The 27,899-nt window shown below is 37.5% G+C and overlaps 1 protein-coding gene across 1 annotated transcript in view; it reads left to right on the top strand.

The window, feature by feature from the left end:
- PDS5A (PDS5 cohesin associated factor A) overlaps positions 1-27,899 on the top strand; it is a 159,814-nt gene that overhangs the window by 57,355 nt on the left and 74,560 nt on the right. Inside the window, exons 5-15 of the mRNA XM_011983585.1 lie at positions 792-918; positions 3,100-3,180; positions 6,336-6,476; positions 10,025-10,140; positions 13,094-13,188; positions 14,826-14,971; positions 19,012-19,163; positions 20,736-20,849; positions 22,667-22,748; positions 24,126-24,174; positions 24,427-24,566. Of these exons, the coding sequence (XP_011838975.1) occupies positions 792-918; positions 3,100-3,180; positions 6,336-6,476; positions 10,025-10,140; positions 13,094-13,188; positions 14,826-14,971; positions 19,012-19,163; positions 20,736-20,849; positions 22,667-22,748; positions 24,126-24,174; positions 24,427-24,566 (1,243 nt within the window). The remainder of the gene's footprint in view (positions 1-791; positions 919-3,099; positions 3,181-6,335; positions 6,477-10,024; positions 10,141-13,093; positions 13,189-14,825; positions 14,972-19,011; positions 19,164-20,735; positions 20,850-22,666; positions 22,749-24,125; positions 24,175-24,426; positions 24,567-27,899) is intronic.

Below are 27,899 nucleotides of genomic sequence, written 5' to 3'. Positions count from 1 at the left end.
AGCTGGGGCTATAGGGACACACCACCACGCCTGGCCAATTTTTAATTTTTTTGTAGAGACAGGGTTTCGCCACATTGCCCAGGCTAAAATTGACATTTTTATTAGGCAGAATTTAATTTACTCTTGGAATCCTAGTTGTATAGAGACTTAATTTATTTTAAAGGTCTTTTTTTTCCTTTTCCTTTTCTTTTCTTTCTTTCTTTTTTTTTTTTGATACGGAGTCTCACTCTGTCGCCCAGGCTGGAGTGCAGTGGCATGATCTCTGCTCACTGCAAACTCTGCCTCCCAGTTTCAAGTGATTCTTCCACCTTAGCCTCCCCAGTAGCTGGAATTCCAGGCGCCCGCCACCACGCCCCACTAATTTTTGTATTTTTGTAAAGACAAGATTTCACCATGTTGGCCAGGCTGGTCTCAAACTCCTGATGTCAGGTGATCCACTCGCCTCGGCCTCCCAAAGTGCTGGGATTACAGGCGCGAGCCACTGTGCCTGGCCTTTTTCTTTTTTAAAAAAATGTGAATTGAGGAAAACATAGTTTATTAGAAATTAGGTTTGTGTTTGTTTTTATAAAATACAACAATACCTTACAGCTGTTGTAATAGTCAACAAAAGGAGAAAGAAAATAGAGCCCCCCAAATTTCTCTGCCGTTATTGGCACTGTCCCTCAAGTGAAAATCCTTTACATGTGAGATTGTTGTTTTAAACTAGGAAGTTTAATTTCCTATTGGAAGCTTGAATTCTCTTATTCTTTTCCTCTTCCTCCTACTTACTCTTTTTTTTTTTTTTTTTATAGCAATAGCCACAATAAGAAGGTACAAATGCACATGCTAGATTTGATGAGTTCTATCATCATGGAAGGTGATGGAGTTACTCAAGAGTTATTGGACTCCATTCTTATTAACCTCATTCCTGCACATAAGGTCTGTAAAGTATGAAGATATTAAAGGTTAATATTTAACAGTCATGCTACACATAAGAATGAACAATTGTTTTCAGGCCATTTGCAATCCCATGTAATTGTTCCCATGACCATTCTCCACCTCAAATAAAATAGGTTAACATATGTTAGTCTTGTGGCTATTATTTTTACAAAATATATTGATTAACATATCATGTAAGAGTTTCATTCAAGAAATTGAATACGGAACTGAAAATGTTTCGTATTCACACAAATAATCTGAGAATTGTAAGGGGTTAGGGGTGTTGTCTTTTTGGTTAATTGTGTTTGGAAAAGAAATGTATTTCCTCCTTATTAACATAGATGTGACACATAGGAGTTTGGATTTCTTTTCAGAATCCGTATCGTACCTTTTTCTTAGGTACTCTCAGAAAAAGATTTGGGCAGAAGCTGTATGGTTAATGTTAAGAAGAAAAGGATGATTCAGAGGTGTATCATTCTTCCCCATTTCCTTTTTCTATTTATCTCTACCAGATCCTCCTAAGAATCTGAAGGACTTGGCTGCCCTCAGGCTCCACCACTGGGCTCTACTCAAGCCTACCCCAGTGTTGATATTTGCCCTCCTGCTCTTTTCTTCTAATGGTTCAATAACCTGTTATCAGACATTAGAGGAAAAATATGTACTCATTCACAGAAAGATATAATTAATTTTAAATTATTGAGTCTAAATATTATTTACATTTTATTCAAATGTAGTTTATAAAATTCTGAGACTGTGGCAAAGGAGAATATATTTTGGCAGATTAAGACAGTATATTTGGTTTTTATATGCTAAGTAAGTAGGTTGGTGGTATGTTTTTGGGAAGGGGTCTCACTCTGTCACCTAGGCTGGAGTGCAGCGGCACAATCTTGCCTCATTGCAGCCTCTGTCTCTTGTGCTCAAGTGATCCTCCTACCTCAGCCTCCCAAGTAGCTGGCAATACAGGCATGTGCCACCATACCTGACTTTTTTTTTTTAAGTTTTCTTTGTAGAAACGGGATTTCGCAATGTTTCCCAGGCTTATCTCAAACTCCTGGGCTCAAGCGATCTCCCGCCTTAGCCTCCCAAAGTGCTGAGATAACAGGCATGAGCAACCACACTGGGCTTGAGAGAATTTTTATTAGTAGTAGGAAATAGACTTCTTTTAATAAATAGAAATGTTAACTTAATTTTAAGCAAATTTTGTCCTTTGCCAGTGAAATAAAAGTGTAGAGCAGGGGTCAAGAAGCTATGGCTTGTTAGTCAAATTTGGACCATTGCTTATTTGTGTAAGTAAGATTTTATTGGAACACAGCCATGTTCATTCATTTTCGTTTTGTTTATATCTGCTTTCATGCTACAACAGCAGAGTTGTGTAGTTGTAGCAGTGATTTGTATGACCCACAAAACCTAAAATATTTACCATGTGGCCCTTCATAGAAAAAGTTTGCCGACCCCTGGCCTAGAGTGTAGGGTTTCCTAGCCTCATTTTGGAAGAGGTGTGAGATGGTGGTGAATGAATCTGTTTGGTCCAGAACTTCAAGATATAGCGGTGTTACTCGATGTTATTCAAAACAAGAATTCCCTTTTCAGGCATTTAAAAAAAATTAAATATATATTTTCTAAGGTCCTTCTCAGATCCTTTAATTTATTTGAGTACATTGGGACTCTTTAAGCGGAAGCATATTATTCAGCATTTCAAAAATATAATTGATCAGTAACTCTGTTTATTTGAAACACTTACCAGGTCTACTCTTCTCCAGAGCAAGCATTGATTAAACAATGAAATAATTGAGCATGTTGTGTTAGATTGGGGAGTGTATGTGTTTAAGATACATGGGTGTAGTTGTCAGTTTACATTGGTTAACACATAAAAACCAAAAAGCATTAGGTCTATTTTGAGTTTAGTAAAACTTAATATAGGGTTGTGCTTTTGCTAACTAATCCATTTTAGTTTTTGATTAATAAATGAGTTTGATTTGCGACGTCTGCATTTAAGACCACTTGACTAGAGGATATTTGCAAAACCTTGAAGAGAATTCAGTTATTTTTATTTTTGCTTCGTATTTTAGTGAAGAAAAATTCGTATTTTATTACAGATTTGAAGACTACAGTATTCTAGTGTTGCTATCTCATAAATTAACAAATTCATTTGTAACTTTCCATGTTTTTATTATTTTTCAGAACTTAAATAAACAGTCCTTTGACCTTGCAAAAGTGCTATTGAAAAGAACAGTCCAGACTATTGAGGCATGCATTGCTAATGTATGTATTTCTTTCTGTGTTCATTCTATATTTTGTAATTCTTAATCCTTTGTACTAATTTATTAGAACCTCTTACATAGAAGTTTATTTAGCTTATAAATGTAGAAGAACTTATGTCCAAATGTGACCAAGGTTAGAGAAATGCAGCATAAGCTTCATGATGTTGTTTTTAAAGGGTGGATGTTACTATAAGAAAAGTTGTCTGCAACTCCCATCCCCTTATCTGCATTTGTATTTATATTTATTTCATTGTCTCCCAGGTGTGCTGATCTCTTTCATTTTTTCTCTACATCTTTATCCTTGGGTCTCTGTGTCTCTCTTTATATATTTTCTTCTTTGTGTCTTTTGGGTCATTCTTCTGAAGTCCTCAAATGTTTCTTCCTTTTTTTTTTTTTTTTTAAAAGATTACAGAGATTTAGTTAGAAAATTGGTTGTTTTGGCTGTTGTTTTTGGCAAACATTTAAATACTTTGAGTAATGAAAGATTGTGATAGTTGCTATATAGTAATAGTTTAAAAAAACTGTACTGAGGAATTTGTTCTGGGTTTTTTTGTTTTTACTAAAAAAGTTAATAATTAGGAAAAAAAAGTTTGCAATTTCACTACCTTATAACAACTAATTCCATTGTACATTTGCTCATATTTATAACTATTTTCCCACATAGTTTATGAAAAAAAAATTTTTTTTTTTTTGAGACGGAGTCTTTCTCTGTCCCCGAGGCCGGAGTACAGTTGTGCAATCTTGGCTCATTGCAAGCTCCACCTCCCGAGTTTACGCCATTCTCCTGCCTCAGCCTCCCGAGTAGCTGGGACTACAGGCTCTCGCCACCATGCTCGGCTAATTTTTTGTATTTTTAGTAGAGACAAGGTTTCACCGTGTTAGCCAGGGTGGTCTCGATCTCATGACCCTGTGATCTACCCTCCTGAGCCTCCCAAAGTGCTGAGATTACAGATGTGAGCCACTGCACCCAGCTACTTTATGTAAAATTTTTATTGTCTTACTTGTATTTACATATTTTGACATTCTTTTTAAATATATAAGAATGACTGTAAATGTTTCTTGATATGTATTTCCTTATTGTCATAGATTTAGGTCTTTTCAGTGTTTCTTTCCTTTCCTAATCATCTTTGTGAATCTTAACATTTATGTGTTGTTGAATTATTTTCCATGGATAAAAATACAAAGAGGCTTTTAATTTAAATGTTATCCTATTAGTATTGCTTGGATTGCTAAATTAATATTTAAACAGATTAAACAATAATGGTACTAAAGAAGTGTCTGTCTTCAGCCTTGAATACATTTCTCAATTCTCAGAAATAACCATCCCCAATAGGTTTTCTTATATCCTTTCAGAAGTAGTATTCTATGCTTTTTTGTGTGTGTGTATGCATATATTTTGATAAAACTGTCTTCTTCATTATTTTCAACGTCTGCATAGTAAATATGAATTTTTTGGTATTATTCTTATGCAATGGGAATGATTTTTTTTTCTTTTTTTTTTGGAGATGGAGTCTCACCTTGTTGACCAGGCTGGAGTGCAGTGGTGCAGTTTCAGCTCACTGCAACCTCTGCCTCCCAGGCTCAAGTGATTCTCCTGCTTCAGCCTTCTGAGTGGCTGGACTGCAGGCGTGTGCCACCACACCCTGCTAATTTTTATATTTTTAGTAGAGATGGGGTTTCACCATGTTGGCCAGGCTGGTCTTGAACTCCTGACCTCAGGTAATCTGCCTGCCTCGGCCTCCCAAAGTACTGTGATTACAGGTGTGAGCCACTGTGCCTGGCCAATAATGAGCATTTTCTAACTCTTAATTTATACTGCTTTTCAAATTATGTTACTACAGAAATGTATGCTTGTTTCAGTTGCGTACAATTGCCCCCTGAGACATTTTAAAAATTGAATTATTCTGCATTTGTGGCGGTCATGGTGTGCAATGCTGGTATCTTTTAATCTGTGCTCTTGGCCTTGTATACTCTTTATTTCCATCTAGCATTTTAAAAAAAAAATCAGTTAGCTTTTGTATTACCAACTTTTTGTTCTTTTTGTCATGCAAGCCGAAACATATTTGACTTTCTCTGAGTATTAAAAGAACCAACCCAACAACAACAAAAAATCCTTCCCCTTTAAATACTCTTTATTACTAAACTCATGGAAACATTATTCTGATTTTTTTTTTTTTTGAAACAGGGTCTCGTTCTGTCCCCCATGCAGGAGGAGTACAGTGATGTGATCACAACTCACTGCAACCTCGACTTCTTAGGGCTTAAATGATCCCACCTGCCATGGCCTCCTGAGTAGCTGGGGCTACAGGCATGCACCACCATGCCCAGATAATTTTTTAATTTTTGTAGAGCCAAGGGTCTCACTGTGTTGCCCAGGCTGGTCTCCAACTCCTGGGCTCAAGATTGTCATGCCTTGGCTTCCCCAAAGTACTGGGATTATAGGTGTGTGCTGCTATACCTTTGATTTTTTAAAAAGTCAAAGGTTGAGGCCAGGCGCAGTGGCTCACACCTGTAATCCCAGTACTTTGGGAGGCCAAGGCTTGTGGATCACCTGAGGTATGGAGTTTGAGACCAGCCTGGCCAACATGGGGAATCCTTGTCTCTACTAAAAATACAAAAATTAGCTGGCCGTGGTGGCGGGTTCCTGGGGCTGAAGCAGGAAAATTGCTTGAATCTCAGAGGTGGAAGTTGCAGTGAGCCGAGATCACGCCACTGTGTTCCAGCCTGAGCAACACAGCCAGACTCCATCTCAAAAAAAGAAAAAAAAAAATCAAAGATTGAGACTTTGTAATATTTCTCTGCTACAAGGAAATTTTTCTAAAATCCTTTGTAATGAACTACACAAACGGTCTAAATTGTTTTAATGAAAACAAAGATTCCTAGAAAAGTCCTTATTTGAAATATACCCAACAAACCAATTTTGGTTTTTGCTTTTCTCCTTGTAACATTCATGATTTGATATTATTAGGAAATTATTTCTTCCGCTGTTTAGATGATTGTCCTGTTGTATATTAGTAATCACACATGTATTTGTATCACCTCCTTCAATTGTATGTGTAAAACCTAATTATATAGTTTATAAAAATGTTTATAAAAATGTATCCATGTTTTTAAGTGAACTGGATGTTTTATTTTTGTTTTTAATATCTCTTACAGTTTTTCAATCAAGTCCTAGTGCTGGGAAGATCATCAGTAAGTGATTTGTCAGAACATGTATTTGATCTGATTCAGGAACTTTTTGCTATAGATCCTCATTTATTATTATCCGTCATGCCACAGCTTGAATTCAAACTAAAGGTAAGATTGACCAATTTTCTTTTCTATTTTGTTTTTCATGTTTTTCTTATTTCTAGAGCAAGTACAATGTAAAATTGACCAATTTTCTTGCCCTTTAAACTTTCCAGGAAAAATGTATACCGCATAATTTTTCGGTAACTGCAGAAGAATAAAGTATGACTTCAATTTATCTTTTTCTTTGTTTTTTTTGGATGGAGTTTTGCTGTTGTTGCTCAGGCTGAAGTGCAGTGGCGCAATCTCGGCCCACTGCAACCTTCGCCTCCTGGATTCAAGCGATTCTTCTGCCTCAGCCTCCCGAGTAGCTGGGACTATAGGCGCACACCACCATACCCATATAATTTTTATATTTTTAGTAGAGACGGGGATTTGTCATGTTGGCCAGGCTGGTCTCAATCTCTTGACCTTGTTATCTGCCCACCTTGGCTGCCCAAAGTGCTGGGATTACAGGCATGAGTCACCATGCCGGGCCACAGAATTATAATACTTCTAATTATTAAATATCTCCTGATAATCACAGTGACACAAGCAATAGATAGGAAAAATGGTATTATCTTAGAATTTTTTTTTTTTTTTGAGATGGAGTCTCGCTCTGTTGCCCAGGCTGTAGTACAGCGGCGTGATCTCGGCTCACTGCAAGCTCCGCTTCCCAGGTTCACGCCATTCTCCCGCCTCAGTCTCCAGAGCAGCTGGGACTACAGGTGCCCGCCACCGCGCCCAGCTAATTTCTTTTTTTTTGTATTTTTAATAGAGACGGGGTTTCACCATGTTAGCCAGGATGGTCTCGATCTCCTGACTTCGTGATCCGTTCGCCTCGGCCTCCCAAAGTGCTGGGATTACAGGCTTGAGCCACCACTCCCGGCCTATCTTAGAAATGTATAGTACATGTTGGTATTAAATGGTATCCATTATTAGGTAGATATGTTTTAGAACATCCAAAGATTTTAAATGGAATCCTAATATGGTATTGCTTACAATTTTATGACCTTTTCATGGTACAGATTAAGGACAGAAATTTGACTGTCCTAAAAATAGTATATCTATTTTTTATAGACAACTGAGCAAGTAATTTGTAATTCTTGCTCCTTTGATATTTGTAAAAGTTTAATACTGCCTTGAAGTCTTGGGCTCAAGTGATCCTCTTGTCTCAGTCTCTTGAGGAGCTGGGACTATAGGTATACCTCACCATTCCTGGTTATATATATATATATATATTTTTTTTTTTGGTTGAGAGGGGTTCTCAATATGTTGCCCAGCTGGTCTCAAACTCCTGGCCTAATGCAATTCTCCTGTCTTGGCCTCAGATTACTGAGAAGGCATGAGCCACTGAGTCTGGTCAAGGAATGTATTTTGACTTTTACAAATAGCAGAGGGGCAAGTTTTCAGTTAGTTTTACTTCTATGGTTAATAGATGTTAAATGTCACCTCATTTGAAATAATCACCGATCTACTAAAATAGTTACTTGCTATTAGAATAAAATTTCCATATATTATTTCATATTTAAGGGACAGATTACTTTTTCTTTAAGAAATAAATCATATTGGCTAGTAAACTGAACTTATTAGAAGGTTGTGCTACTCTGCATTATTGTCACCTTGCTTGAGAAAAATTTTGTCAAAGAAAATCAGGCTGGGCCAAGTGCCGTAGCTCATACCTGTGTAATCCCAGCACTTTGGGAGGTGGAGGCAGGCAGATCTCTTGAGCCCAGGAGTCTGAGACCAGCTTGACCAACATGGTGACACCCATCTCTACAAAAAATACAGAAATTAGCCAAGGATAATGGCACACACCCATAGTCCCAGCTACTCAGGAGGCTGAGGTGGGAGGATAGCTTGAGCCTGGAAGGTGGAGGTTATAGTGGACTGAGGTTGCTCCACTGTACTCCAGCCTGGGTGATAGAGCCAGACCCAGACCTTGTCTCACAAAAAAAAAGAGAAAGAAAATCAGGCCAGGTGTGGTACCTCATGTCCATATAATCCCAGCATTATGGGAGGCTGAGATGGGAGGCTTGCCTGAGGCTAGGAGTTCAAGACCAACCTTGTCAACGTGGTAAGATTCTGTCTCTATAGAAAAATAAATTAGCCAGGTGTGGTGATGCACACCTGTATGTCCAGCTACTCAGGAGGCCAAGGTGGGAGGATCACTTGAGCCCAGGAGTTCAAGGCTGCAGTGAGCCATGATCATGCCAGTGTACTCTAGCCTGGGCAACAGAACAAGACTCTACCTCTTTTTTTAAAAAAATCATTTTTGTCATTTATAATTAAAATAGTTAATACTTGATGTAATTTTCATTTTTACATTGGTTAAGTGTGCCTGTTTTACCCACAAAACCCCTGTTCTTGAGCGTTAAAACATTCATAAGGAAAATATTTTATCCTGTGGTCTTTATTTTTCTATTTTTACTTCTCTTTTGCCAAAAATATTTTGTTTATTGGATATCTGGTATTGCTTTAGCCACATATTGTATGTGAACACCTAAAAAAAAAAATTAGCAGTTGCTTTTAGATGTTGTGTTTATTTTCCTAGCGAATATGATTTTTGAAAAGTTTCACACAACATATGGTTTCAGAATAACTTATTTTACATTAAAGCATGGCATCACCACTGAAACTGAAACAGAATTTTTATCGCATATACTGTTTCAGGATAAGAAAATAAGAGACTCTTACTAGAAAACAATGAAGTTTTGTTTTTTATAGTATTTAAGTTGACCTTCAGATCGTCTTTTTGATTCTTGGGCTGCTATTAAAATGAGTTTCCACGAATCATGAAATTCTGTAGTATCGTATTCACCAGTCAGTAGGGGATTCTTCATTAAAACTTTGTATATCGGCCAGGCGCGGTGGTTCATTCCCATAATCCCAGCACTTTGGGAGGCTGAGGCGGGTGGGTCACAAGTTCAGGAGTTTGAGACCAGCCTGGCCAAGATGGTGAAATCCCATCTCTACTAAAAATGTGAAAATTAGCCGGGGGCAGTGGTGGACGCCTGTAATCCCAGCTATTCAGGAGGCTGAGGCAGGAGAATCTCTTGAATCTGGGAGGCAGAGGTTGCGGTGAGCTGAGATCGCGCCACTGCACTCTAGCTTGGGAGACAGAGCAAGACTCCTCAAAAAAAAAAATCTTTGTATATCAAAACTTGAATTGATGTGTATTTATGTTGGAATGTAAATTGCAGATTTCCTATAAAGTAAGCTTATTAGGGTGGTAACTGTAGCTTTGTCCTTCATAGACGTTTTTATAGGGTTCGTAATGTTAGAAGTGAATTATATGTCTGTATTTACAATGTCCATAACCAGTGTATAGAATGCAATTAATCAGTGAAGTAGACATAAATTAGCAGTTGAGAAGGTGTGAAATAAGAGCAAAAACCCAGATGATCTAACATGAAATCAAATCAATTTCTGCATAGTAAATGAGGACATATGATATTTTAAACTTCTCACAGTTATAAGCAGAAATATGAAATTGTATCTTCTTGAGAATGTTTCAAGATATTTTCTGTAATCTGATGAATAAAGCTCAAGCTTCACTTTCTGTTTTCCCTTCTTAGAGCAATGATGGAGAAGAGCGATTAGCTGTTGTTCGACTTCTAGCTAAATTGTTTGGCTCCAAAGATTCCGATTTGGCAACACAGAATCGTCCTCTTTGGCAATGTTTTCTTGGACGGTAAGAGAACATATAATTCTGATGTTTATATTTTGGAAAATAGTCAGTAGGGTGCAGTCCACCTGATTAAAACTATACATATCAGAACTTTCTTTGATAGATGTTGGTTTCATTGTCATCTGTGTTGCCATCCTTCTTATGGAATAAATTGTAGGAAAAATTTTTTATGGAGAAAGCTTAGTATTTTATCTGTGTAATACTTTTTAACTTCTTGTTAAAATAATGTCATGGCCAGGCCTGGTGGCTCATACCTATAATCCCAGCATTTTGGGAGGCTGAGGTGGGCAAATCACTTGAAGTCAGGAGTTCAGGAAACCAGCCTGACCAACTTGATGTCTCTACTAAAAATACAAAAATTAACTGGGGGTGGTGGCCGGCGCCTGTAACCACAACTAGTCAAGAGGCTGAGGTGGGAGAATCCTTGAACCCAGGAGGCGGAGGTTGCAGTGAGTTGAGATGGAGCCACTGCATTCCAGCCTGAGTGACAGAGTGAGACTCCATCTCCAAAAAAAAAGAAAATTAGAATACATAGACAGCATTGCAGTATATTCTAAGTCTTAAGATTTTTAAATCATGAAGCTGAATACATACTGATCCGAATTTAAGAACCTGTGCCATTTGTCAGCCTACCAACTTTTTCATTTACTAGTGCTTGCCTTTTGGGTCTGTAACTTATCTGAACACACTGTATGCTGTTTTTTAACTAATTTGGTATAATTGTATAATTTTTAAATGGAAAATATTATTGCCCTTAACTCAGATAGTTTTTAATGTTTCTTCTCAAGAGCTTAGAATGACTGAATTCTATTTGGCTTGGTAGTAGTGTTGACAAATTTATGAAATTCATTACATTCCTCCTTGCGTTCCATTTACCTGTTTTGCTTTTAAAGCTGATTGGAAAGTAGATATTTACTATTAATATTCTGGAGATGTTTGAGATTCCCCATTATTTAGTTCAACTGATTCAGAAATTGGTGCCAGAATTTTTCTTGATGTAAATTCACCACAATAGTTCTCATACTAATCCTAGGTTCTGAGAAATCTCTGACAAGGCCATAATGCTATCATAGCAGTTACTTGCCCAGAACATGCCATTTTGAAGGCCTTATAGGAGTAAATGCTAAATATTTGAATAGCTAAATGTGACTCCATCAGAATTTTGAATGGTGGGAATGAAGCAACTGCACTTTCGAAGTTGTGGGGGAAGGAATTCCCTATCCCAGGATGGACATCAAATATTTTTTGTAAATAATTTAAGCAAAAATGCAAGGCTTCATTTTTACTTGGGTTTCTTATGAAAATGAAATCACCCATAGTAGGTTTCTGACACTGATTATTTTACACTCACTGCTAACTGTAGTGGTGTCTCTGATCCATAGAAACAATTCATAGTCTGCAGTATTATTTTCCATAATTATAACTTACATATTTTCCATAATTAAGTGTTTTGATACTTTGTAATTACTTGATCATTAATAATGTATAATTTTTCTCTGCCAGCTAGAGAATTATAAATCCTAAATGCAAGATTTTATTAAGACATGAAAATTATATCTGGGTAAGAAAGTAGGAGGCCATAGACATTAAGACATTTATTAAACAACTTTCTTTTACTTGGTTATTTCATGAGATCATTTCAAAAATAAAAATATTTCCAGCTATTTCAGATCACATTATTTATCATTAATCAGCATATTTTAAAAGTTGCCTAATAATCTATTTTAAATTTGAGAGTTCCTTACCTTATCCTTAACATGTGCATTTTTGAGTCTACATATTGTGTTGCGTGTTAATTGAATTCGTACACATACTAGACCTTTAAAAGAGCATTGTAATACAAGGTGGTGCTGGCCAAAAGAAACTGACGTCAGGCAGTGCAACACACATTTTTTTTTTTTTTTTGAGATGGAGTCTCCCTTTGTCGCCCAGGCTGGAGTGCAGTGACGTGATCTCTGTTCACCGCAACCTCTGCCTCCTGGGTTCAAGCAATTCTCCTGCCTTGGCCTCCCGAGTAGCTGAGATTACAGGCACCCGCCACCACGCCTGGGCTAGTAACACATTTTCTGCACTCATCTTTGAACTTCCAGATCTGCCCCTTATATATGGTTTGCTCTCTACCTCAGGTTCCCCAGTGTTTGTCTCATATAAACCTTTTGTCTTGTTTTGTTTTGAGACAGGGTCTGTTACCCAGGTTGGAGTGCAGTGGCACAATTATGGCTCACTGCAGCCTCGACCTCCCAGGCTCAAGCAGTCCTTCTACCTCACCCTCCCGAGTAGCTGAGACTACAGGGGAGTGCCTCGACGCCCAGCTAATTTTTGTGTTTTTTTGTAGAGACAGGGCTTTGCTATGTTTTCAAGGCTGATCTTGAACTCGTGAGTGCAAGCAGTCCACCCACCTCAGCTTTCTGAGTAGTAGCTGGGACTACAGGGGCATGCCACCATGCCTGCCTAATTTTTGTATATTTATAGAGACAGGGTTTTGCCATGTTTGCGAGGCTGGTCTTAAACTCGTGGGCACGAGCAATCTACCTGTCTCTGCCTCCCAAAGTGCTGTGATTACAGGTGTCAGCCACCGTGCCTGGAATCTCCTATAAACTTATTCTTCAAGAAGATTTTGTGTGTTTTGAATATTTTTACTTTGTAGCATAATATTAAGCTCTCAAATTATAACTCCATAAAGTGTATAGTTTGGTTTGAGGGATGTGTTTGTTTATACTGTTTTTTGTTAGTTTTAGCATGGTAAAGAAATTCTGTTTGTGAAAATGTTTTTGTGAAATTGTGTCGTTTCACCTTGTAGTGTACTTTATATTCTTCCTCCAGAGTACCTTAGCCCATAACAAATTATCTAATCAGTAACTATTGTTGTGTATAAGCATTTTCATGTTAGATATGCCTGATTTGAGAATAATTTTTTTGCCTTACAATTAATGTTTAGCAATCTTTTTCTATGTAGATTTAATGACATTCATGTTCCTGTGAGATTAGAAAGTGTGAAATTTGCCAGTCATTGTTTAATGAATCACCCAGATTTAGCGAAGGATCTCACAGGTAAGTTAGCTGGTTTATTAGAGATATTAGCATAATCATAAAACTGTTTTGTAGATACAGCTTGTGACCTAACTTCACTTTCCAGCTAGATTTTTACTCTAGTATGGTCTCGGGTTTTCATTTGTTGTACACTAGGAAATGATTTCATGTTCATGTAATAAAATTACACTTAAAATCTTTTTATTTATTTGTTTGTTTAAAAGAAAGGCTTTCAGTCCTGGGCTCAGGTGACCTCTCACTTTGGCATCCCGAGTATTACAGGCAGGTGCTACAATGCCCAGCTTAAAATCTTCATATTTTAATCCTTTGAGATTTTTTGAAAATCATAATTTAAGGAAGTAGCGTATTTCTTAAGACATTGGATTTGGGTAGAAATCATTAAGTCTATTTAATTAAATATAGTGGCATTTAATAATAAGTGGGAACACGATTATCTTCTGCACTAGACTAGAATTTTTCATTCTTTTGAATCTAGAGCATTTAAATCTACCTGTTTGGTAGCAGCGCATAAGTGGTTTTATCAACAGGCTGTTATTTACCAAAAAGCACAGGGGAAACAACATTTTTTTGTTTAGATTTAGTTTGTATTATAAATTAAGAATTTTTAAAGAGATTATAAAATAGTCTGGATTTTATATTGTGTAATTTGCAGGTATATACCTATCAGTTAAATTGCCATAAGCATTTTCACTGTTTTTCTTTTAAGCCTTTTAATTTGTAACTGAAATTCAAACTGACATAGATCAGATACTGCATTGTGAATTGACTTTTCCAGGATAACTGATGAAAATGCATTATTAAAATGTAACTATAGGCGTGGTGACTCACGGGTGTAATCCCCTGCACATTGGGAGGCCAAGGCAGGTATATCACTTGAGGCCAGGAGGTCAAGACCAGCCTGGCCAACATGGTGAAACCCCATCTCTACTAAAAATACAAAAATTAGCCAGGCATGGTGGCAGATACCTGTAATCTAAGCTACTCGGAGGCTGAGGTACGAAAATTGCTTGAACCTGGGCAGCAGAGGTTGCAGTGCACCGAGATCACTCTATTGCACTCCAGCCTGGGTGACAGAGTAAGACTGTTTCAAAAAAAAAAAAAAAAAGAAGTAACTATAAAGTATTTTATTTTATTTTATTTAACAGGGCCTCACTCTGTTATGCAGGCTGGAGTGCAGTGGCTCGATATTGGCTCACTGCAGCCTTGACCACTGGGCTCAAGTGATCCTCCCTCCTTAACCCCCCAAGTAGCTGGCACTGCAGGGCCAGGCCACTACACTTCTGGCTAATGAGTTTTTTTTATTTGGTAATTTTCATATAGATGGGGTTTTGCCATGTTGCATAAGCTGGTATGAACTCTTGAGCTTGTGTGACCTGCCTGCCTCAGCCTCCCTAAGTGCTGGTATTACAGTTGTGGGCCACTACACCTGGCCAGCTTTGGAGTTTTAAGTGCAGTTTTGTGATTACAGTAGAGTACTGCTGCTGTAAAAATAACATGATTTAATTTCATTTCATATTTTATAAACATTGCTTTAGTATGGACAAAAACTTAACGTATTTCTGTTCTTTTTTTGCCATTCCAAATCATGACAAATTACACAGCTAACATTTAGCCTAAGTTTTTTTCTCTTATTACAGAATATTTAAAGGTTAGATCACATGATCCAGAAGAAGCTATTCGTCATGATGTCATTGTTACTATAATAACAGCTGCCAAGAGGGACCTGGCCCTAGTAAATGATCAGCTGCTTGGCTTTGTAAGGGAAAGAACACTGGATAAACGGGTAAAATCTGAGGCATTTTATTCTTCTGTAATTTACTGTTTAAATTGCTAAATACAATTGGGTACCATTTTCTGTTACATTTAATGTCTTTCTGTGTGAAAATCAAATAACAATGATAAAGAGCTCCTAATTTGTATGTTTCCTGCATATCTTTTAATTATCCTTATGAGTACATACATGAGATTCTATACTTTTTGAGATCTTAAGCATGGGTTTCTTTTCTAGCATACCTTTATAAGAGAACCACTAAGTTAATCAAAATTTTACCTTTTTATTTACATGATGAGTTTCGAAAGAATAACAATTGATCATATATTCTTATAGTTAACGTTTTCACATATGACTTTCTTGTATAATTTAGCTGTGTCTGTCATTCATTGAACTAAAGAATATCACTTCCTAAGAAAGTGACGTTTACATATTGATGTACCAAGCTAAGGACGATAGTGATGGTTACATGTTTAGTTATTTTTCCTGTGATTTTCTCCATTTGATGCAGTTGAAAATATGGATTGCTGGGCGCGGTGGCTCACGCCTGTAATCCCAGCACTTTGGGAGGCCAAAGCGGGTGGATCATGAGGTCAGGAGATCGAGACCATCCTGGCTAACACGGTGAAATCCCGTCTCTACTAAAAATGCAAAAAATTAGCCAGGCGTGGTGGCGGGCGTCTGTAGTCCCAGCTGAGGCAGGAGAATGAGGCAGGAGAATGGTGTGAACCCGGGAGGCGGAGCTTGCGGTGAGCCGAGATTGAGGCACTGCACTCCAGCCTGTGCAACAGAACGAGTCTCCATCTCAAAAAAAAAAAAAGAAAACATGGATTGATAAGGAAAAGGATAAGTAGTGCTGAGAATACAACTAACGAATAGGGTCATGTGTAAACAAGAGACATACCTGTAAGGCAGGCTGATTAGGCCTAACTTTTCTAACATGTTTCATGATTGCCTTGCAACATACTATTATTTTATTTGAGGTGTAGTTAAAAATTACTTTCCTCTGCAAATGACTATTGTAGTTTCAGGGTAGAAAAATAATTGGTTTTGGTTTTAAAATATAGAAAGAGGTATTATTTAAGTTTTTACTTTTAAAGTTGTCATAGGAGCCAGATGTTTAAAAAAAGGTGGATACTTTTTAACTTGTTCAACAGTGTTAGTAATTCTAACTTTGAAGATTTTTTTTCCCTTGGCTTTAATTTAAATGAAATTACTCTCCCCCTAGTGGTTATTTGACATTCCTCCCTTCCCCCTTTTAAAAAAGTTTCACTACTATTACAGTTTTTTCATAGTTTCAGAAAGTTGAATAAATGAATCTTCCTAACTGAAACTGTACGATGCGGTAACAGTAACACCTACTGGATATTTTCTGACCCAGATTTTGGTTTAATAAGTTAGATGACCTTTATAGCCTTTCTGGAAAAAAAAAATTATTTTGTCTCTAGAAATTTGGGAACAGGATTTCATCTTAAGATTTTATTGCTCGTGTTTTTTTTTTCATTTCATGTAAGAAATGTCAAAATGCTTTTGCTAATCTGTTATATAGGGACAAAATTTTATTCCATCTAATAAGTGGCCTAAAAAATGAGAAAATGATACAAAACATTTATAAGAAAGTATTGACTTAAATACACCAAAGATAACATACTCCCACCCACCTCTCTTTTTTAGAGGTGACGTGTTGCTATGTTACCCAGGCTGAACTTGAACTCTTGGATTCAAGTGATCCTCTTGCTTCATTCTCCTGAATAGCTGGTACTGCAGACACCCACCACCACACTCAGCTGCTTCTGCTGCTGCTTCTGCTTCCTCTTCCTTTTCCTCCTCCTCCTCTTCTTCCTCTTCCTCATCTTCCTCATCCTCCTCCTTTTCCTCCTCCTACTCTTCCTCCTCCTCTTCTTCTTTTAATACACAGATACATTTTTTTACTACTATTTTTCTTACAGCTTATGATGATCCTCATTCTGAGTTTTTATGGTCTCCTTTCCTGTCTCTTCTTTCACAGCCTTTCTTTCCTACCCTATTAAACCTTCCCAACCTCTAAAAGTCCCAAAGAGTCTTCTGCTAACTAGCTAAATCGTTTGCCTTTTAGGCTTGCAAGGTAAGGGCGTTCACTTACGGTGATCACTAACGTCCTTTTTTTTTTTTTTTTTTTTTTTTTTTTTTTTTTTGAGACAGGGTCTCACTTTGTTGCCCTGGCTTGAGTGCAGTAGTATAATCTCAGCTCACTGCACCCTCCTCTTCCCAGGCTCAAGTGATCCTCCCACCTCAGTCTCCCAAGGAGCTGGCACTACAGGTGTGCGCCACTACTCTTGGTTAATTTTTGTATTTTTTGTAGAGACGGGGTTTCACCATGTTGCCCAAGCTGGTCTCGAACTTCTGGGCTCAAGGGATCTGTACCTGTTTCTACCTCCACCTCCCAAAGTGTTGGGATTACAGGCGTTAGCCTGTTCTCTCTTTTGGGAACTCTTTAATTTGATGTTGAAATTCTTGGACTGATAGTTTGATTTTCTTATCTTTGTTGTTTTACTTCATCTCCATTTTTAATTTCCAAAAGCACCTCTCATTATCTAATTTTTCCTTTTTTTTTCTTTTCTTTTTATTTTTTAAATCATTTTCCTCAGGTTGAATTGTTAATTTTTCTAACTTCCTTTCTCCCTGCCTCTTTTCCTTTTTTTCTTCCCTCCTTTCCTTCCTTTTCTTCTTCCTTGCTTTCTTCCCTCCTTTTCTCCCTGCCTCTCTCCCTACCTTCCTTCCTTTCTTCCTCAGAGGAATTGAGTCTTATTTTATGGTATAAAATCTTATCTCCCTGAGAATATTTGAAAGTGTCTTCTACTGCCTGTATTATCTCTGTTTCTGCTGAGTCCTGTTTTCCTCTTCTGGCCTGTTTGTTTTAGTCCCTCTCGTTTACTGTTGAAAGCGTTCCTCAAAGGTCTGATGATCCTTGAATATTTGGTCAGTTTTTTGTTTTTTGTTTTTTTGTTGAGACAGAGTCTCACTGTGTCGCCCATGCTTGAGTGCAGTGGTATAATATTGGCTCACTGCAACCTCTTCCTCTCAGGCTGAAGTGATTTTCCTGCCTCAGCCTCCCAAGTAGCTGGAATTACAGGTGTGTGCCACCGTGCCCAGCTAATTTTAGTGTTTTTAGGAGAGACTGGGTTTCACCATGTTGACCAGGCTGGTCGTGAACTCCTGACCTCAGGTGATCCGCCCGCCTCAGCCTCCCAAAGTGCTAGAATTACAGGTGTGAGCCACCATGCCCACCCTTGGTCAGATTTTTAACTGAATCCCTGCACAGCTGATTGGAAGCTCTGTGTGAGTGGGCAGGTTTTGTCAGCTTGTGAGCGTATTTTTAGAGTGACTGGGTAGTCAGCCAACTCAACTCCTAGATTCACTACAATTTTAGATTTACTAGGATTTTAGATTCACTGGGTAGTCAGTTCCCCAAGTCCTGAGCTCAAGCGATCCACCTGCCTTGGCCTTCCACAGTGCTGGGATTACAGGCGTGAGCCACCGTGCCTGGCCCAGAATTCTTGATAGTGAACTTTGTTCTTATCCGAAGTTAACATCTAAAGGGATGTAACTGGCAATTAAAACATTCCAGATAATAGGGGTTTTGTTTGCAAGGAAAATTATAATCACCTCTAAAACTTGGTGAATTTTCTTTCAATAGAATCAAATGAAATCTCCCGTAAGATTATTACTGGTTTTCAAGGGAAATAAAAAATCACTAGCCTGTAGTTCTAGCTACTCGGGATGCTAAGGCAGGAGGATTATTTAGCCCAGGAATTTGAGACAAACCTAGGCAACGTAACGAAACCCAATTTCTTTAAAAAGAAAAAAGTAGATCATTAGCAATATTTGCATTAGAAAATTTCTAAATAGGAACAGATTCAAAATTGTTTGTAAAGCCTTTTATGAAGAGAAATAATGTGCCAGTTTATAAAGGCACACATAAGATTGTACAACCTAATGAACCCAAGGCAATCTTTGGAAATTAGTACAGAGTTTTGTTATCTTTCTCATCTAATAAATTTTATGCTTTTTAGTGGCGAGTAAGAAAAGAAGCTATGATGGGTCTGGCTCAGCTTTATAAGAAATATTGTCTTCATGGTGAAGCAGGAAAGGAAGCTGCAGAGAAAGTCAGCTGGATAAAGGACAAACTTTTGCATATTTATTATCAGAACAGCATTGATGACAAGTGAGTTTAATATGTTGGTAGAATAATTGAGTATAAAACTACTTTTTACTTTAAAAATATCTAATATTTTAGTAATTTCTTATTTTTATGTATTTACTTCATAAATAAAATTAAGTTCATTCAACTTGATTAGTCATTTATTTCTAAGTTTAGAGATAACTTTTTACGTATTTTTATATACAGTGTTTAAACAAGACTCTCTCCGTGATTATAAGGTAGCCTTTTAATAGTGAAATAGGCATGGACTTTGGAGTTAAGAGACCAAATGTTCACTCTGCCCTTTATTAGATGTGTATTCTTACAGAGGTTCATTAACTTCTTGTGCACTTCAATTTTATATAAAAAGGAAAAATAATGCCTTTCCTATAGGATTATCATGTAGATTAAATAAAATAAAGAATGTAAAGCATCCTAGCCCAGTGTGTGGCAAGAGAGTACTATTGAATTAACTACTAGTTACTTTCCTTTTTACACCACTACCAATAGAGGAATTACTAAGTTGTTTTCATTTTCTGAATATTACTTGTAATTCTGTATTGGATCATACAGATGATACTTGGTTTGTGCAGCATAGTTTCTTTTGTTTTGTTTAATTAAGCTAACTTCTTTGGCATCACTGGATATATATTTCATTTGTTAATTAAGAGACCTTGTATATTTTTAATCCAGTGATGTTAAACAATAAAAGCAAGAAGATACAAGCAATATGCACTAGCAAGAAGGATATTCCAGTATTGGTAAGGAATTTAGATTATGGAGAGAAGAATGATCAGATATACACAGGAAAAACTACATTTTCTGGAAGTAATATGAAGCAGGGGGGACCCTGTTTTTAACTATGTGACAACATGGGAAATGGGCTGAACTGTAATCAGAGGAAATTAAGGAGTTTCTTGAGAATTAGCTCTACTGTGGATCATAGCTTTATATGTTACATTAATGAATTTGCTGTTGTTCTAGACTGCTGAAGAGTAGGTGGAACAGCCTAGCACCCTGTATTTAGGAATAACATTTAAACCTTCTAGAACAAATGTTTCGTACTGACAAATTATAAAGCCACGGATAGTAGCCATGTCTCTGAAGTTAAACTGTACTGAATGTTTTCCAAGGAAGGAAGTCATTATAAACTGATACCTTTCATTGTATGTGCACACAGAGCTATTATCTTGATATGATATCTTGGCACAAGATGGTTAAAACTTAAAATGTTGGCTGGGTGCGGTGCCTCATGCCCATAATCCCAGCACTTTGGGACGCTAAGGCAGGTGGATTGCCTGAGCTCAGGAGTTCCAGATTAGCCTTAGCAACATAGGGACACCTTGTCTCTACAAAAAATGTAAAAATTAGCCGGGCATGGTGGCACATGCCTGTAGTCCTAGCTACTGGAGAGGCTGAGGTGGGAGAATTGCTTGAACCTGCGAGGCAGAGGTTGCAGTGAGCCGAGGTCGCACCACTGTACTCCAGCCTGGGTGACACGACAAGAACCCTGTCTCAAAAAAAAAAAAAAAAAAAATTGCTTCTTAAAAATAGAATAATTGTGTCACTTAGGTTTTTGTTGTTGTTATTTCCTAGACTGTTGGTAGAGAAAATCTTTGCTCAGTATCTTGTCCCCCACAACCTGGAAACAGAAGAGAGAATGAAATGCTTATATTACTTATATGCTAGTTTGGATCCAAATGCTGTAAAGTAAGTTACTTTTCAAATAACTGCTGTATTTCCTAAGGATTTCATAAAACTACTTCATCTTATCTAATTAATTGTTACTGATTGGGTTGTTGCTGCTTCTATAGTTGAATCAAGAACCTCAGGTAAATATTTATCAACAAAATATTATGATTTATGTTCAGGTCAGTTAACGCCAAAAGTATTCTTATTCGTATATGTGAAGGCGTGTTTGGCAGCTGGGTCAGTAGTAGGATGGTTTCAGGTGTTCCAATAAATGACCATGTCAAAATACCTGTGGCTAGTGTCTGAAACTGCTGGTGCTTTATCCTTCCAGACTAAATATTAAGCCTAATAACTGAATACTGATTCTTTGTTGGGTGAACATATTCAGATCTTCTCTATGTAGGATGGCCATATGATTGATGGTCCAGCTGGATTATTTTCAGAGTGAAAGGGATCACTATTGGTATTTTTGCTCAGATAACCAGCATAATCAAACTGTCCCAGGCCAACCAGGATGTGTGGTCATTTCACTTCAATATATACATATATTATGTTGTACATCATGTTATATGTAATTTTTGTCAAAAATACACAAAGTAAATGAGTGATGTCATTAAGAATTCTGATCTCAAGATGGAAGGGTCTTTTCAGCCTAGAAGTTTGACTGTCCTGGGCAATGTAGTGAGACTCTGTCTTAAAAAAGAGAGAATTCTGAGTTAGGAATTTGACTGTTTGCCCTTGTGGCTTCTTCAGGTGTTCCTGCATTATTAGATTAAGACTGCATTTTTAGGCCAGGCGTGTTGGCTAACCCCTGTAATCCCAGCACTTTGGGAGGCTGAGGCAGGCAGATCATTTGAGGTCAGGAGTTCGAGACCAGCCTGGCCAACATGGTGAAACCCCATCTCTACTAAAAATACAAAAAAGTTAGCTGGCGTGGTGGTACACACCTGTAATCCCAGCTACTAGGGAGGCTGAGGCAGCAGAATTGCTTGAACCCAGGAGGCAGATGTTGCAGTGAGCCGAGATCATCCCATTGTACTCCAGCCTAGGCGACAGAGTGAGACTTGTCTCAAAAATAAAAATAAAAAAGACTGCCATTTTGGCAGAAGTTCTGTTAAGATAGTGTTGTATCGTGGTTACTAATGCCTTTCCTTGCTCAAGGTTTCGATGTTTGTTTACATTTCAAAATATCTGACAAAGAGTGCTTAGAGATTAGTGATTTCTCAGAGCTCTGTCACCTGGGCACCTGGAAATACGGATGGTATTTCTGAGAGAAGAAAATCTGTGTTCCTGGAGAGAAAACGTTTAGAATGAACACAATAATGCAAATTTGGCGTATTGAATCTGCATCATTTTTGATATTTCATTTTTCAAAATAGTCTATAGTGCTTCATGTATACACCTTAGCTTGTATAATAAGGCCTTCATGATTTGATCTGTGTCTGTGGAATGCTCCAACTTCCTTATGCTCCACACACATGCCCTGTGCTCCAAGCATATACATGGTTTTCAGTTTGTTGTATGTCCCTTATGCTTTGACATTTTCTTTCCTTGTACCAGAACTTTCTAGCTACCTGTATTTAGTACATCTTTCAATCTCTTTATTACCTATTAATCTTTCTAAACCCATCAAATATTTTCTCTCATAAGAAGGCTTATATTTACCATTTGTACTAAATTGTTTTAAATCCTAATAAATATATTTCCCGGTGTTTAAACTTTTAGTTAGATGTGGAAGAGTGGTGTATATACAGCATGCAACAAGAAAGGTTGTAATGCTGAATAATTTCCAGTATTGTTATGTAATGCATTTTTTCATATTCATAACTTTACAGAGCTCTCAACGAAATGTGGAAGTGTCAGAACATGCTTCGGAGTCATGTACGCGAACTGTTGGATTTGCACAAGCAGCCTACAGTAGGTTCATGATTTGTTTAAATTCATAGTTTATTATATCACTGTTCAGATTTTCTGTAGTTCTACATAATGAAGCAAGGAAAAAGTATCTCAGGTGTTTTATTTTCCAAATATCAGTTAAATATAATTTCTGTAGTTGTCCAGGCTAAATTTCCATTTAAAATGAATATAACAAACTCTTATTTTCCAGTGTAAGCAAAGAAATGGTGGTTTCTAGTTTATATAAAGTTTTCAGACACTAAGAGTTTATATATAGTTAATCAGTTTTCAAATAATTAAAATTAAATTTCAAGATAAAATTACATTGGACATCATATTTCTTTTTCACTGCCTGATTCATGGTCTCTCAGTGTAGAGTGAATATTCAGATATCAATCCTATAAATATACCAGTGGCAAACTAAAAGAAATAATGCCGTTAAATTTTTGCAAGGTGGGGAAAAAAAACTTTACATTTTTAAGTGTATTTACTAGAATAGGTGTTCTTAACCAGGGGACCATATATACAGACCCCTCAAGGACACATGGATGCTGGAACAGGGGCGGGAAACTTTTTTTTTTTTTCTCTTAAATACACAGGATCTTAGTCCGTTGCCCAGGCTGTCACATAGTGGCACAGTCACAGCTCACTGCAGCCTCCATGTCACTGGGCTGATCCTCCCACCTCAGCCTTCTGAGTAGCTGGGACTACAGGTGTGCTTCACCATACCCAGATAGGTTTTGTATGTTTTTTGTAGAAGTGAGTTTTCACCATGTTGCCCAGGTTGGTCTCAAAATCCTGGGCTCATGCAGTCCACTTGCCTAGGACTCCCAAATTGCTAGGATTACAGGTGTGAAACACTGCACCTAGCCTGGCAAACTTTGAAATATAAAGTAATGCTTTATGGGATAGAGGAAAGGGAAGTACATTTTAGAAAGGAGGTTTTCCTGAAGTTATTTAAGTAATGGGCCACAAAGTAGCTAACAGAACTCTATTCCAGAAAAAAGAGTTTCTCCTCTTTATATTTTTAATTTTTTGTGGCATGTAGTTTCATAGTAATTCTGATATGATAATTTTATATGTTGATTGCTTCATTGATCTTTTTCCAATCTTCTGGCAATGTAACTTTCATGTGAAAGTTGTATACTTGTGTTTTTTTTGGTACCTTCCTCCTAACATCTCCTTTCCTTCTATTTGTCTTAATAGTTGCTACTATGTAATTCTTTGTTGTTAATTTAGTGTATATATGTGGTAAAACCATTTTACATTGAGCAGACTGTGATGAACTTTTTTTTTTTAACTTCATGAAAAATGTACAGTAATGAGTATTGATTTTTGTTACAGAAATTTCTTAACACATATGACTAGTTGTTCTTTTGTTTCTGTTTTAAATTTCAGTCAGAAGCTAACTGTTCTGCCATGTTTGGGAAACTGATGACCATAGCAAGTGAGTATGTTTATTTACTCACTAAACGTGTAATAAATGTCAATACAGACAAACAAATTATTTACCCAGTGGGACTATTGATTTAATGTAAAGTAAAAAAAAAAAATCTTTATCTGAATTTTATTTCTAAGAACTAGTTAGGCTGATTTTCTTTTAGTGGCCCCACAATATTTTTATGGCACCTGTTCTTTAGCTTAGTAGAATAGTTTTTTTTTTTTCCTTCTTTAATATTGATTCTCTTTAATTTTATAGAGAATTTGCCTGACCCCGGGAAAGCACAAGATTTTGTGAAGAAGTTTAACCAGGTTCTCGGCGATGATGAGAAACTTCGGTCTCAATTGGAGTTATTAATTAGCCCAACTTGTTCTTGCAAACAAGCAGATATTTGTGTGGTTAGTAAATCATACTTTACGCTTTTTCTCTAGCTTTACTTTCAGAAATATGTATGTCATTAAAGCCTGTTTTACATACAGTGATTTGTATAAATTTAAGAATATCGTGAGCTCTGAATTACTTTGAAGTATATCTGTTGTCAAGTTAATTCTCTATTTACCATTCACTCTCCAGCCACATTCCAGGAAAATAACTAAAGAACTATAAGCCAGGGAGATTGGTCTTAGGAATTTTACAAGATAACGTATTTTGTATTTAGTAGACATTCATTGAGTAGTCGATAAGTATTTTCTGAATACTTGCGTGCATGTGCATTTTCTTCTTTCATGTATTAGAATGGAAATAATCGTCAATAAATTAGTAGTAGTAACATTGCCATATATCTGATTTCATTTATAGATAAAGTAAATTCCTATCTAGACTTTTGTCTTCATTCTACTCTTGAACTCATTTCATATAAAACCAATATTCTTAAAGCTATCAGGAGGGAAAATTTATCCATTCATCTATTCAGCCTTTTTTTTTCCCCCCTAAGATAGTCTTGCTTTGTCACCCAGGCTGGAGTACAGTGGCACAGTCATAGTTCACTGCAGCCTTAAACTCCTGTGCTCATGTGATCCTGTACCCCAGCCTTCTGAATAGCTAGAACTATTGGCACACGCATCCACACACAGCTAAGTTTCTAAATTTTTTGTAGGCCGTGCACGTTGGCTCACACCTGTAATCCCAGCACTTTGGGAGGCTGAGGTGGGTGGATCACCTGAGGTTGGGAGTTCGAGACCAGCCTGGATAACATGGTGAAACCCTATCTCTACTAAAAATATAGAAATTTGCCAGTTGTGGTGGTACATGCCTGTAATCTGAGCTACTCATGAGGCTGAGACAGGAGAATCGCTTGAACTCAGAAGGTGGAGGTTACAGTGAGCTGAGATCATGCCATTGCACACCAGCCTGGGTGACAGAATGAGACTGTCTCAAGAAAAGGAAAAAATATATGTTGCCCAGGGTGGTCTCAAACTCCTTCAAGTGATCTTCTCACCTCACTGCAACCTCCACCTCCTGGGTTCAGATGATTCTCGTGCCTCAGCCTTCCGAGTAGCTGAGATTACAGGCATGTGCCATCACATCTGGCTAATTTTTGTATTATTAGTAGAGACGGGTTTTCACCATGTTGGCCAGGCTGATCTTGAACTCCTGACCTCAGGTGATCCACCCACCTCAGCCTCCCAAAGTGCTGGGATTACAGGCATGAGCCACACACCCAGGCAAAAGATTCTTGATGTATCTAAAATCATATACTGCATAGCAACGTTTTGGCCAAAGATAAGACCACATATATTTTGGGAGTCCCATAAGATTATAACAGAGCTCGGATTGATGGGTGTAGCAAACCACTATGACACATGTATACCTATGTAACAAACCTGCACATTCTGCACATGTATCCCATAACTTAAAGTTTAAAAAACAAACAAACAAAAAAAAGATTATAACAGAACTGAAGGATTCCTATTACCTAGTGACATCTTGGTGATCCTGCCCTTGTGTAGGCCTAGGCTACTGTGTGTGGTTGTATCTTAGTTTTGCACCAAAAAAAGTTTTAAAACTTTTTTTTTTTTTTTTTTTTTTTTTTTTTTTTTTTTAAACAGGGTTTTGCTCTGTCACCCAGACTGGAGTGCAGTGATGTAATAAGGCCCACTGCATCCTCAGCCTCCTGGGTTCATGTGATCCTCCCACTTCAGTCTTCTGAGTAGCTGGGACTATAGGCACATGCCACCATGCCCAGCTAATTTTTTATTTTTTTTAGAGACAGGTTTCTCCGTGTTGTCCAGGCTAGTCTGGAACTCCTGAGCTCAAGAAACCTGCCTGCCTCAGCCCCACAAAGTATTGGGATTACAGTTGTCAGCCACCACATGCAGCCAAAAGAATTTTTAATAGAAGCTAGTAGGATAAGGATATAAGGAAAGAAAACATTTTGTGTACAGCTGTACAATGTGTGTTTTAAGCTAAGTGTTACTACAAAAGAGTCAAAAAGCTGAAAAAGAAAAAAAAGACCGATACATTGGCTCACACCTGTAATCCCAGCACTTTGGGAGGCCTAGGCAGGAGGATCACTTGAAGCCAGGAGTTTGAGACCAACCTGGGCAATATATCAAGACCCCAGCCTCTACAAAACATTAAAGAAAAATAGCTGCATGTGGTGGTGCACACCTATAGTCATGACTACTTCAGAGGCCGAGACAGGAGGGTCACTTGAGCCCAGGAGTTTAAGCCTACAGTGAGCTTAAATGGAATACATCGCTGCATTCCAGCCTGGGTGACAGAACAAGATCCTGTCTCCAAAAAGTTTTTTAAAAGTTAAAAAAAAGCCCGGCCAGGCGCAGTGGCTCACACCTGTAATCCCAGCACTTTGGGAGGCCAAGGTTGGCGGATCATGAGGTCAGGAGATCGAGACCATCTTGGCTAACACAGTGAGACCCTGTCTCTACTAAAAATACAAAAAAAAAAAAAAAATTAGCCGGGCATGGTAGCGGGTACCTGTAGTCCCAGCTACTCTGGAGGCTGAGGCAGGAGAATCGCGTTAACTCAGGAGGTGGAGCTTGCGGTGAGCTGAGATAGTGACACTGTGCTCCAGCCTGGGCGACAGAGCAAGACTCCGTCTCCAAAAAAAAAAAGCCCTTGAGGTTTAGTAAAAATATTACAAAAAAGCTGGGATAATTCATCATTGAAGAAAGAAAACAAGTTTAAATAAATTTAGTGCTGCCTAAGTGTACAGTGTTTATAAAGTCTACAGTAGTGTACAGTAATGTCCTATTTCTTCATATTCACTCACCACTTACTCACTGACTTACTCAGATCAACTTCCAGTACTGTAAGCTTCATTTATGATAAGTGCTCTTTATGTAGGTGTACTGTTTTTTATCTTTTATGTGGCATTTTTATTAAATGGTTTATATTGTTTTTATCTTTCATATTTTTACCCTATGTTTAGATAATGTTTACACAAATACTACTGTGTTACAGTTCCCTATGGTATTTAGCATAGTAACATGCTGTACAGTTTTGTAGTATAGAAGTAGTATACTATACTGTTTAGGTTTGTGTGCATGTACTCTGATGCTCACATGATGAAATTGCCTTAACAACACATTTCTCAAAATCTGTCTCCACCGTTGAGTGATGGATAATTCTTTGTGTTTGTGGGCGGGGGGAGGGTATATATTTCTCCGTATAAGGGCCCCGCCCTGCCCTATTGGATTTAAATAAATAATCCTTCTTAGAATATTACGCATAAACGTAAAGTACTATGCTTGGGACCAGGCTTATAGAGA

Source organism: Mandrillus leucophaeus, unplaced genomic scaffold (genome assembly GCF_000951045.1).
Source record: "Mandrillus leucophaeus isolate KB7577 unplaced genomic scaffold, Mleu.le_1.0 Scaffold251, whole genome shotgun sequence".
Classification (NCBI taxonomy): domain Eukaryota; kingdom Metazoa; phylum Chordata; class Mammalia; order Primates; family Cercopithecidae; genus Mandrillus; species Mandrillus leucophaeus.
Note: the sequence above shows the minus strand (reverse complement) of the source record. Positions and strands in the feature narration are given on the sequence as shown.